The sequence below is a fragment of the Balaenoptera borealis genome, assembly GCF_965194805.1.
Source record: "Balaenoptera borealis genome assembly, chromosome: 10".
NCBI classification, from domain to species: domain Eukaryota; kingdom Metazoa; phylum Chordata; class Mammalia; order Artiodactyla; family Balaenopteridae; genus Balaenoptera; species Balaenoptera borealis.
The window spans coordinates 93,224,637-93,237,474 of NC_138874.1; the positions used below are offsets into that span (position 1 = coordinate 93,224,637).

General features: G+C 52.3%; 1 protein-coding gene across 1 annotated transcript; it reads right to left on the reverse strand.

Annotated features, from left to right (window-relative positions):
* Positions 1-7,773: 7,773 nt before the first annotated feature.
* CALHM3 (calcium homeostasis modulator 3) lies at positions 7,774-11,826 on the reverse strand (the record flags this gene model as incomplete). Its single annotated transcript, XM_082339680.1, is given in 4 exon segments — positions 7,774-8,414; positions 8,417-8,589; positions 10,255-10,706; positions 11,728-11,826. Coding segments are annotated over 4 exon segments (987 nt in total). The 3' UTR covers positions 7,774-8,151.
* Between the last annotated feature and the right edge of the window lie 1,012 nt (positions 11,827-12,838).

The window sequence follows — 12,838 nt, forward strand, 5'->3', positions numbered from 1 at the left end:
CTATTATTCCATATATATATATATATATATATATATATATATATATATATATATATATATATATATATATATATATACGTACATATGTATATCTCTCACATCTTCTTTATCCGTTCATCTGTTGATGGGCACTTAGGTTGCTTCCATATCTTGGCTATTGTAAATAATGTTGCAATGAATATAGGGAAGCATATATATTTTCAAATTAGTGTTTTTGTTTTTTTCAGATAGATATCCAGGAGTGGAATTGCTGGATCATATGGTAGTTCTATTTTTAATTTTTTGAGCAATCTCCCTACTGTTTTCCATAGTGGCTGCACCAATTTATATTATCACCAACAGTGCACAAGTGTTCCCTTTTCTCTATATCCTCACCAACACTTGTTATTGTCTTTTTGATAATAGCCATTCTGACAGGAGTGAGGTGACAACTCACTGTGGGTTTGATTTGCCTTTCCCTTGATGATTAGTAATGTTGAGCACCTTTTCATGTGCCTGTTGGCCATCTGTATGTATTCTTTGGAAAAATATCTATTCAGGTCCTCTGCCCATTTTTTAATCAGGTTGTTTGTTTTTTTGACATTGAGTTGTATGAGTTCTTTGTATATTTTGGATATTAACCCCTTATCAGATATATCATTTGCAAATATCTTCTATTAAGTAGGTTGCGTTTTCATTTTGTTGATAGTTTCCTTCTCTGTGCAAAAGAGTTTTAGTTTGATGCAGTCCCTTTGTTTATTTGCACCTACCTATTTTGTCAGCACTCACCTCTACTTTTGAAGGCTGCTCATGGCACACCTGAGACATTTGACCCAAAGCAAGCTGGAGGTGCCGCAGTTAGGGTCCCCAGCAATGACAATAAACCCTCCACCTTCCTCCCCCCTGGGTCAGGATGACTGTGGGGCAGGGGCTCCCAGAGTTTCCCACAGCGGTGACTGACCAGCTCCACACCCCTTGCAGGCTTTCTTCCCTTTCCTGTATCACTTTCCCTGTTCCTTCCTGGTGTTTCTTGGGAGCAACTTCCACATAAACGGCTTCCACTCACTTCCTTGTCTCAAGATCTGGGGAATGCCATGTGTCTGGATGGCGGCATCCCAAGATGGGGGAGCTTCCATCAGCTGGGTCCCCAGGTGAGCAGGGGAGTCTCTCTCCTCCCCACCTGCCTCCCCTGTTTACCTGCCTCAGACTTTGCCTGAGTGAGAAATATGTCTTTGTTGTGTTAATGCACTGACATTTTGGTTTTGACTGCATTTTATTTTTACATCTTGGTTTAATCTGACAAATACAGGGTGGTCTGCTCTAAGCATTTATTTTAAGCAGGACACCGACAAACAAGAGCACCCAGAGTCCATCCCACCTCCCAAATATCTCTAATCTGTCATTTCTCTCCTACCCTCACCCAGGCTCCGTCAGCTCTTCCTGCCTTCTACAGTGCATACCAGGCCCCTATCAAACTGTTCCCAGACTGTGGACAGTGTGATCTTTTTACACATCTGATTAAATTAGTGCATACTTAATTCCCTTCAACGGTTGAAGTCCAACAGTCCTTAACAGGGCCTATATGGCCGTGTGAGAGCTGGCCCCAGGACCACTCTCCTCCCAATGTCTACTCTCCAGCTCACATGCCTGATTTCAGTGCCTCAAACAGGATCAACCCCTTCCATCTCAGGACTTTTGCACATGCTTTGCACACTCCTAGAATGCTTCTCCGTCTACTCTTCATCTGAGAAATTCCTGTTCATCCTTACCATCTCAGCTTAAAGGCTCTTCTTGAGAGAAGTTCCTGAATACTCAGCTTAGTTGAGTCCTGCTGATACAGGTTTTGCTTTTTTGGGTTTTTTTTGCCGCACCGCGTGGCTTGTGGGATCCTAGTTTCCTAGTTCCCTGACCAGGGATTGAACCTGGGCCCCTTGTGGTGGAAGCGCAGAGTCCCAACCACTGGACCGCCAGGGAATTCCCTGATACAGGCTTTCATGCCCCCCACCCCAGTCATGTACTTCCTCTTCACAGCACCGATTTCAGTTAATTACTTGTTTTGGAGGGTGTGTTTAATATCTGGGGCTCCCATTGGACCATAAAGGCTGAAGGCCAACATCTGTTTTGTTTTACTGTTATGTTCCTAGGGCTCAGCACAGTGTGCCTGGTTTGGTAGGTGCTCAGTTAGTAAGTGCGGAATGAATGAATGCATGAGTAAGAGAATAAAGGAGAAAAGTGTGTCTTGGACCAAGATAAACTTGGGAGGAAGCAGGAATTCGGACACAAATAGGATATTACAGCCCTCGCCACTCTGGCTCTGGGCTTGCCTTCAGGGTTGGCTTCTGTGAGCATAGTGGGGAGGGCTGAAGAGCAGTTCCTCCTTTATGTGCAGGGGCGGTGGGCAGGAAGGGCTGGTGCACATTCAAAGCTCACTGCCATGGCAACAGCCACCTCCACTCTGCTACCACTGGCCATCCTAGGCCATCTCCCACTGCTCTTCTCTGGACCCTCAGGGCCACTCTCCCTTTCCCGTAGCCCCTCTGCCCTCCCCGTGTGAGAGTTGATCAAGGCCCAAGGAGAGGTCATTTCATTTGGTCTCAAAGAGTTGGGCAGAGGTGGCCTCTTGGCAGAGAAGTGTGGATTCCTCTACTCCCATCATAGTCTTTGGGTCCTGGTGCCGTCCTCCATATCAATATCCTAAGTTGGGGCAGGCTCCAAACCTCCCACTCTTCCTTTATTTATTTATTTATTTATTTTTCATACGCTTTTTTTTTTTAAAAGGAATTCCTTTTATTATTTTTTATTTATTTATTTTTGGCTGTGTTGGGTCTTCGTTTCTTTGTGAGGGCTTTCTCTAGTTGCGGCAAGCGGGGGCCACTCTTCATCGTGGTGTGCGGGCCTCTCACTATCGCGGCCTCTCTTGTTGCGGAGCACAGGCTCCAGACGCGCAGGCTCAGTAGTTGTGGCTCACGGGCCTAGTTGCTCTGTGGCATGTGGGATCTTCCCCGACCAGGGCTCGAACCCGTGTCCCCTGCATTGGTAGGCAGATTCTCAACCACTGCGCCACCAGGGAAGCCCCCACTCTTCCTTTATAATGCTGGGTGGGGTAGGTATCCAGGGATTTATCTGACTCCCACCCATCTGCTTTGCCGGGACCACCTCCCTGGATGATCAGTCTCCTGCCCTGGACAGTTACCAAGAACCTATGATTTTCTCCTGGTCCCCTACCTCCTGGCTTCCTCTGAAGCTCTGGATTTACTGCTCATCCTTCACCCATCTTGAAATTCACTCCTCCCTGGCATTATTCTGGACACTTTGCCTCTGTGATTGCTTCCCTTTCTTCCATTTGCTGCCTCCTCTTTCTTCTCCAAAACTCTAAATGTCTCGGTCCTTCCTCTTCTCACTCAGCCTCTCTCTCTCTTGCTGGCCCTACCATTCCAGCAGCTTCAGGCATCACTGCCATGTGGATGAATCCCGAGTATCATCCCTCCTCCTGACTGCCCACAAGTACTTGCCTGTAGGATAAACTCAAAGTCCTGAGCAAAACCCTCAAGGCTGCCACCGTCTTCCCCTTCTCATGCAGAGCTGCAGCTGCCCAGGCTGTATGAGACAGGGGACTTACGCAGCCAAAGCCACTCTTCCAGTACATTTCTGCCTTGCCCAGCTGCCCACTGTGTCTCCCAGAAGAGAGGCCCTGTGTATAGTGTGTGGTCAGGAGGACTCTCTCCCAGAGTTGGATGAGGCTAGGGGAATGAGCTTGGGCACCCACGAGGGCTGCTCTCCTGGGAGGGGAGCTGGTGGCATCCTCCCACCTGTGTCCCTCACCCCCGGGCGGGGTGGCATGAACTGTACCAGGCATCTCTCTCTCACAGGATATGAATAAATGGTGGTGTGAAGGGATGATGGCAAAGAGGTTTGGGGTTTGAAACCATGTCATTTGGGGACTAAAGAGGGTAAGGACGAATTTGAGGACTGTCGAAGGCTAAGGATCCAAGAATGTCACTGGATGCAAGGCTCAGGGAGCATCTCTTGGTGGGACTCTTCTGGAGCAGGCTCCTCAGCCCTCTGGCCAAGGTCCTTCACTTTCGCCAGGCTGGACCACATGCCCTGCATTTGGTTGTTTGTTCACCAGGTCATGTCTTATCTTCCCTTCAGACTGGAAGCTCCACTAAGATTGGACGATGTCTGTCCTGCTTTTTGGCACTCTAGGCATTCCATCAATGTTTGTTGAGTGAACCAATGAATCATACACTGCCGCTTTCCCGACTCTTTGCCTTTGTTCTTTCTGTTTCCTCCTTGTAGGTGCTCTGCTCCCCCCTCCCCCCATCTCTCACTCCACTTGTCAAAACCCTCCCCATCCTTTAAGGCCCATTCCAATGAAGCCTTCCTGGATCCCCCAGCTTGGAGCCATTATTCTCCATGCTGAATCTCTGTGGCACCTGGCTAACCTCTATCATATCACACCTTTTGCTTTGGATTATAATGATTTTTTAAAAATAAATTTATTTATTTATTTTTGGCTGCATTGGGTCTTCATTGTTGCGCGCGGGCTGTCTCTAGTTGCGGCAAGCGGGGACTACTCTTCGTTGTGGTGTGCGGGGGTTTCTCACTGCAGTGGCTTCTCTTGTTGCAGAGCATGGGCTCTAGGCATGCAGGTGTCAGTAGCTGTGGCACGTGGGCTCAGTAGTTGTGGCTCACGGGCTTAGTTGCTCCGTGACATGTGGGATCTTCCTAGACCAGGGCTCGAACCCATGTCCCCTGCATTGGCAGGCAGATTCTTGACCACGGTGCCACCAAGGAAGTCCCTATAATGATGTCTATACCCATCTCTGTCCCTCTAGTAGACCGTGAGCTCCTTGACGGCGGGGCATATCATCTGTGTATCCTCTCTTCCCTACTCCCTGGCATAGTGCTTTCTATGCAGTAGGCACCTATAAGTGCTCAGTATAAGAAGGCAAGAGTATAGATTGCAGTCAGTGGCTTTTTACTGGTCCAGATGCCGCTTCCTTGCAGCCCAAGGTAGGGGCCCTGAGCCTCCTTTCCCTGGGCTGGAGTTCACCCCTGCTGACTGGGCCATGTCCAAGGTCTCCCTCCTCCCTTCCCCCCCTTCCCCCAATCCCTGCTAACACTTTGTCTAAATCTGTCCCCACCCCAGTACTATTTCAGACATTTGCATGGCCTGACCACAGCAGGGTGGGAGGGGAAACGCTGAGCTGCAGGGATTGTCCATCCTACAAGGTCCCTTGGCAAGCACCCAGGAGAACAGTGATTGCCCGATATGGAGGGGGCTGGGCTCCAGGAGGGCATCCAGGGGCCCCTGTGCTGCCCCCATGCCCTGAGGACCAGCAAAGCATGGGGTAAACCCAAGTCTATGCGTGTCTGTGGCCACCAAGCACTACTCTGCTGGTGGTGGCAATAACAGGATGCATGTGTGTGTGTGTGTGTGTGTGTGTGTGTGTGTGTGGTGAGTGAGTCATCAGGGAGGGGCAGAGACCCAGAGGAGCTCACAGGCTAGATCTCCCCCAGCCCTTCCGGTTTGGGCTGCTAGAGCTTGAGTGGCAGTTCTTCCAGCAAGATTTAACCCTGGTGTTTCAAGGGTCTTCACCCACACTTGGCCCAGAGGTTCTTAAACATTGGAATCTGCAGAGCCACCTGGGGTTCCTGTTCAGTGTGGAGATGTCTAGGGCTGCCTAGACACCTAATCTGCACCCTGATTTGCAGATCTGGTCCATACACCGTATCCCTGGGGAAATCCTTACCAGGATGCCAGCTTCTTGCTGAGGGCAGTGGGTAGATACCCCTGGAATGCCTGGTGAACGAGGCAGCCTTAGAAAGAGAGGCTAAGCTCAGGGGTCAGGCTGCAGGTGGCGGGGAGGGTGGCGAGTAGAGGGGTGAGGTAGGAAACATCTGCTAGCTGGAGGTGAGCCGAAGGCTGGGCTGGCAATGCAACTGCATCTTGAAGGGCTGCCCAGCCTTGGTGGGTTAGGAGTAGAATTGCTGGGACTTGGGAAGATGGGAGCTGGAAGGGTCAGCCCCCTTGCCATTCAAAAACCAAAAAATCCCCTTGCCAGGAAGATATAAAACGATTCATCTGCAGTAGTCAGCAAGAGGCACTAATTAGTACTTTTAAGAGGAACTCAACAAGCGGGGCTTGCTGAGCTCGCTCAGAAAACCTTGCTGGAGGCTGCAGGAAACCCAACCAGAGCACTGAAAACAAACACACACACCAACAGTCTAGAGGGGAGACTAATGTAGTAGCTCAGAGCAGACTCTAGAGCCGATGTCCTGGGATAAAATTCCAGCTCTTACACGGGTTACCTCAGGCAGCTTAACCTTTTATGCCTCAGTTTTCTCCTCGAAAAATTGGGACTAATAATCATCCTACTTCATTAGATTATCATAAAGATTAAATGAATTATATATGGAAAGAATTTAGAATAATGCCTGGCACATAATAAGCACCATACAAGCATGTGCTATTGTCGTTATTATTATTTTAAATGTAGAATCTGGACATCTAGGACCCAGAACCCATAGCAGATCTATTTAGACTCTTGCTACTCAAAATTTGGTCCACTGACCAGAAGCATCAGTGTCACCTGGGAGCTTGGTAGAAATGCAGTCTTAGCCCCAGTCCTGGATGGACTGAATCAGAATCTGCATTTAACAAGAGCCCAGGTGAACGGTGAGCACACTGTAGTTTGCGAAGCACAGCTTTAGAGCACACAGGGGGCCACACCCAGAAACTCGGCCAGAGATTGGGCTATTTTGGGGAAGGAGGCCAACAGGGGTTAGGTTGCCCCGCCTTGGGCTCCCCATAGCCTGGAAAGCCCTCAGACCCTTGTCAGAGCGGGCATTTTACGTGGGGACACGGCCAGGGTCCTTACAGTTCTCTGAGGCTGGAGACCCCACCTGGCCAGCTCCTCGCCCTCCCCTCTGCCCAGCCAAAGGTATTGAGACATCGCTTAAGACCCGAGCAACTGTGTGGACCTGGAGCAGAGATATCACTCCTCTAAACCACAGACATATTTGAATCCTTATCATTTGCAGATGTGATTAACAAAGCTCTCTCATTTGGCCTCTTACAAGGTCCTCCCCAACCCCCACTCCAAATTTAAAATACTTGTGTGAGTATTTTACCTGGAGGAGCATTTAGTGTGACTGATCATTTACAGCTGAGTCAGGACTTAAACCCTGGTCTGACTGAGAATTCTACACTCTTTCCAGGGAACTAGTGAGAGCCTACAGTGTTTACATCCGTAGGAGACATCAAGGTGAGGAGACCAAACCTCCATTTACTTTGCAGGAGAAACTGAGGCCCAGAGGGGAAGGAACATGGCCAAGGTCACAGTCTGAAGCATCCTGAGCACTGGTCCTCTCTCTGCCACTCCACGGGCCTGCATCTGCCACAAGCCTGTCCTGGCACCCCAAAGTGCTGGGTTGTAGCTCCAGTGATGCTCTGCAGGTGGTGGGTTCATGTAAACACTTTTTGGGGAACACAGCCCAGGCTGGGCTCTGGGAGTGGTGGAGGTGGAATCTGGACCCTGGGCTGGGGATGGGGCTGGGGTTTGTCTCCAGGATAATGGATTCTGTGCCCTGTGGGGAGCCGGACATTTGGGGAGCCGGCATTGTAGGGAGGTGGATGAGGGGGTTTGGAGGAATGGCACTTCAGATCCCTGCCTGGCCCATTACAAACTGTGACTTTGGCCTTGTGAACTAAACTCTCAGAGCCTCAGTTTCCTCATCTGCAAAATGGGATGATCATGATTGCATCCACCTCATAGGACTGTTTTTTTTTTTTAAACATCTTTATTGAAGTATAATTGCCTTACAATGGTGTGTTAGCTTCTGCTTTATAACAAAGTGAATCAGTTATACAATATGTTCCCATTTCTCTTCCCTCTTGCCATAGGACTGTTTTGAGAATTAAATGAAGTAATGCATATGAAATGCTTAACAGTGCCTGACACATATGTGCTTAATAAATGGTAATTAGTATCATATTTCTGAGGAGTGGGCAGAATGTGTGTATGGGGTGGTGGCAGGGTAGAGCAGTCTATCTCCAGTGTTTTCCTGCCATCCAACTTGGGGATGAGCCTAGTGGACTCCCGGAGGGTATGAGCACCTGGCATCCACCCTGGGGTGAGTCAGTGCTGATGGCAGAGTCCCCACGTCCTAAGGCCCAACACTGTCCTGTGTATGGGTCACACTCCTGATCTCCCCAGGGACCACATGCTCCATGGTTGTGCCTACAGCACTGGGAGGGGCTTCAGGAAACCATTTGTACCTCCTCACCCCAGGCCCCTCGGAACCGATGCAGGACATTTCCCAGGGCTGGGAGAGGACCACCCGAATTACCTGTGACAGGCACCGCAGGTAGCGAGACACTGCCTTCCGAGCGGGGCTGTCCCTGACCAGCTCATCTTCCTTGCAGGGCACTTGGGCAGAAAGAGCTGCACCTGGCTGGGGGTCATGTTGGCAAAGTCTAGAAACTTATCGGGGTCCACGGAGCTGCTGAAGGCACACACGAAGCACTTCCCATTGAGGAGAGCCAGCAGGATCCAGACAAGGGGGGCGGCCAGTGGTCTCTGCAGCACAGAGGAGAACATATACCTGGGAGCAGAGGAAGGAAGGGGGCACAAAGGGCAGCCAGAATTCAGCTGCAGCAGGAAGGCTACAGGGGAGATGCAAGGACGGACTTCCCAGGAGGGGGGATATCCCAGGTGTGATTACACCAAAGGAAGGGCTACAGGTCCGAGCAGCAGAAGGCAGGGAAGAAGCAGGGCTGAGGGTCCCGGGAGTCTCAGGATTGGAACACTGGGGAGCTGGTATTCTTCCTGCTCTAGCTTTCTGGCAGACTCTATTGGTGCCCTGCCCCGGCCAGAAGCATCTAGAGCTTTGGTGGGTAGTTCCTATTCACATGGAGGGCCTGAGAGCTTCTGACCTCAACCACCTGCATGGCTCTGCCTGGGGCTTTGGAGGAGTTTCTGCTCCCAGAGGCGCAGGCTGGAAGCGCTGGAGGGTTCATGTCCCCAAATCAACCTTCAATCCAAGAGGGCAGGGCCTGGTGGATAAGAACCCCAGCCCAGTGGAGCTGTACCCACTAGACCCCAGAGGAAAAGGTAAAGGGCACACTTAGTGAATGTGACCCTCCCTGCGTGGCTGAATCACAGGGAGCATGGAACCCCTGGGGAATGTGAAACAGAGGCCGCTTGTGCACAGAATGCAGATGTTTTTAACTTGGGTTGTATACAAAAAATAAGATGATGTGTGCTGGCTAGGTGTGTGTGTGCAAGGCCAACGAATTATAAATACGTTGTAGGCAGGGGCGGATCCAGCATTTTCTATGGGGGCAATGTGGTTAGAAGGTGGAACCCAGGACTTGTTATGAAGTTACATTACATACCCTTGAGAACACCTCAGTTGTCCATATCAAAGAATAGGGGAGAGGAGGAGATGGTGAGTGAGCTAAAACCCACCAAGCCCCTCCTGCCACTGCCCATGGATCTAGAGCACTTATTTTGTCTAAAACAGTCAGGGCAGCAGTTCTGGCTTAGGCTGTGTTTGAATCTGAGCCTCTTCTTCGCTGTGGGAGCTCAGCCTAGTGAATCATCCTCTCTGTGCCTCAGGTCCCCCATCCTTAAAAATGGGTCCAAGACGGGAGCCGACCCAGGGCCGAGGTGAGAATTCAGAGGTGCTGCACACACAGCACTTGGCACAGAGCTTGGCTCCCTGTGGGCCAGGGAGCATTATGAATCGCTAAACTCAATCAGCTGATCAGGGCACCGACCAGACGCGAGGCTCTGAGGACACTGTGATACAGCAGATGAAGTCCTTGCCCTTGGGGAGCTTGCAGGAGGGGGTACGCAGCCTTCAAGCCAACGATGCCTCTCGTACGGCAACACGGCTATGCACGTCATGGGATGGTCCTTCACGCATGTGGGGAGTTATAATCCATGGCCAGCATGACAGATGTGACCTGGATAATTCTTGGGAATCCTGTATCATTCATGCGTCTCCAGCACTGGGCATGGAAAGGTGACAGATGGCAGGATCAGAAATATCGGTTTCCAGAGTGGAAACTGGCAGATCGGTCTCTGTGAACTGATGATGCCTTGGTATCATTTCCTAGGGGAAATTAGGGTGCCTATGGGGGTGGGTGGGGGAGTTCTGACAATACCCACGGGGGTCACTGGGATTTTGGCACCTGGCAGTGCCTGTGTGGTTGGGAGAGCCCCTGACAATGCCCGCGGGGAGCTGGGTGGGGTGGGACCGCACCTGATGATGCCTGGGTCCTTCCTTCGGTGCCCCGCAGGCCGGCGCCACTCCTCCACCATCACCACGGACTGCCGGTTGGCCAGGAGGCCGCAGAGGAAAAGGGCAACTGGGGGCTTGAGCAGCAGGCCCAGGCCATAAAGGGCATTGTAGCGCGCCAGGCAGGGGCAGTTGAAGTCGACGGAGGAGTACAGCTTGACTGTGACCGCGGCCAGCAGCAGGCAGATCCCGTTCATCACCGACTCGGAGCTGGGCTGGAAGTGCTGGAAGAGCGTGCGGAATTGATCCGTGGCCGGGCCTGGGTAGAGGGCAGCTGCGAGTGGCGAGTGGCGGGCGGGCAGGGAGGTTTCAGCTGCCTTCCTGGTCAATGCCAGCCGCGCTGGGGGTGAGCCCGGGCCTGCGGGAGGTTCTTCCTTGTTTTCCAAGGGCCTGAGGGGACAAGGAGGAGGCAGTGTCTAGCCAAGGAATGTAGGGCAGAGCAGGCTCTCTCCACGAAGGCCCCCTGGCCAGCCCGACTGCCCCCCACTGCCACTCCCCTCCTCTCTGGGGGGGATGAGTCACTGCTCTGGGACCAGCCAGCCCAAAGCACCTCTAGGCAGATGGTCTCCACCCTGTTCCTCCATCCCTCCCCTCTTCAGGATTTGGATACTGATGGCTGACAGCTGGTGGGGCTTCCCATGGGGGGACAGGCAAATTCTGGGTGTGGTAAGGCCACGGCACTGATGGAGCCAATTACATTTTCTTGTCTTGGTTAAAAACATGACCTGACTCAGCTGAGCCCAGGGAGATTTCACGTTGGCTTTCATGCTGGGAGGAACCACGAGGGGCGCCTTACCCTACCCGAAGCTTTCCTGGAAGAGAAGTCTCTTGAGGAGAGTTTAAACCATGTTTCAGTGTTTGCCAGGGCTGTGGAATGGAAGGGCTTCCAGACAGAGGGTACCGTCTGGGCAAGGGCATGGAGGTGAGAAGCAGCCAGGTGTGGGTAGGCAGTTTGGGGTTGCTTGAATGTAGTGCCAGACAGGGGGTGTCGGGAGAGGGCACAGGGGGTGCTCAGTGGGTGCCTGCAACACTTTCCTCCACTTTATTCTGCTGCCCTTCAGCTCTGGCCACCGACTGGCCCAGGTATCCCTAAAGCACAGCTCCCACTACATCACTCCTCTGCTCAAGCGTGACCAGGGCCCCCTCAGCTTCCTTAGCCTGGCGTTCAAGGCCCTCCTAGCCATACCCAGACATGTCCTCCCACCTCCATGCCTCTGCTGATGCCTCCTCCCCCTGGAGAATCCGTGCTACTTCCTCCCACCTGCTCTTCAAGAGGCAGCTCAGATGCAGCTCTTTCACCAAGATGCCCCTGGTGACCTCAGCTCCGTGGGAACCTCTCCTCCCATTTGGCCCTTGGAAAGGCCGCCCCAGCCTGCTGCTCCTCTCTCCCAGGTGTGGAGGTGGATCTCCCAGCTAAGACGGGACCTGCACCCACACCTGCCCGTCCCTGAAGCCTCCAGCAGGGTGCCAAGCAGACTGCAAGGGTGGCAGATGTTTGTTCTCTGTGACGTTGACACTCAGACCCCCTTTTTTCATCTCTAGCTCTGTCCTCTCTGCCCACTCCTTGACCTGTACCTGCCTCCCTGTCTGCTCCTAGGAGGTGAATGGACTGTAGGTCCTGCTCTTATCTCTGTCTCTCTCTTATTCTGTCCCTCTTTCCATCTCTAACTCTACCTTTCTCTGTGTGTGTGACTCTCTGTGTCCCTCATTGTGTGTTTCTGAGTCTTTCTGTGTGTCCCTCTGTCTCTGTCCCTCTCTCTGTGCTGTGGCCTCTTCCTATCTATCTTTCCCTCCTCTCACCTGCAGCCCGCCCCGTAGCACCCTTGTCTTACTGGCCCCCGGTCCTGACACTGGCAGCCTGACTTGGTGAGCAGAGTGGAAGCGGCCACAGGAGCCCAGGGCTCTGTTCCTGGGTCACAGATCCATGGGCTTGGCCTGGAGCCTGGGCTGGGGGTGGGTGAGGCTCGGGCTCCTCCTCAATCTTCATCCCTCCGGCTCTCTCACTCCTAGCCCAGCGCTACCCTTGAACACAGGAAAACCTCAGGGACTGGGATGGCCTTGACCCTGCTGGGCCCCTGCCCTGCTCCATCCGGCCTGGACCAGTGGGCACCTGGGACTCCCAGTGATGCCATCAGCAATTCCTCAGACCCCGGGTCCTCACAGTCATGAGTGCCACTCCCCACCCCCAGCCCTCTGGAGCATGTGAGGTAAGCGTCCTTCTGGATCCTTCCCGACCCAGAGGCCCAGCAACGCCCTCCGGTCTCCACGGAGCCCGCCTGGACTGCAGCAGCTGCACTGACCACCCTTCTTCCCGTATTCTCAAACAACTTGTAGAAAATGGAAATGTCGCCATCTTTTTTTTTCTGATTAAACACACCATTATGAAACATGAAAAAATATCTAATATAAAAGTATCCCCATGACTGCAACCCCCCAAGTCTCCCTGTCACTGCATCAGTGTGTGTCCTTCCAGACTTGTTGCTGCCCACACGGGCACGTGCTGGCTGGCCCGCCTGGGAATCCTCGGGAGACTGCCAGGGACGCTGCG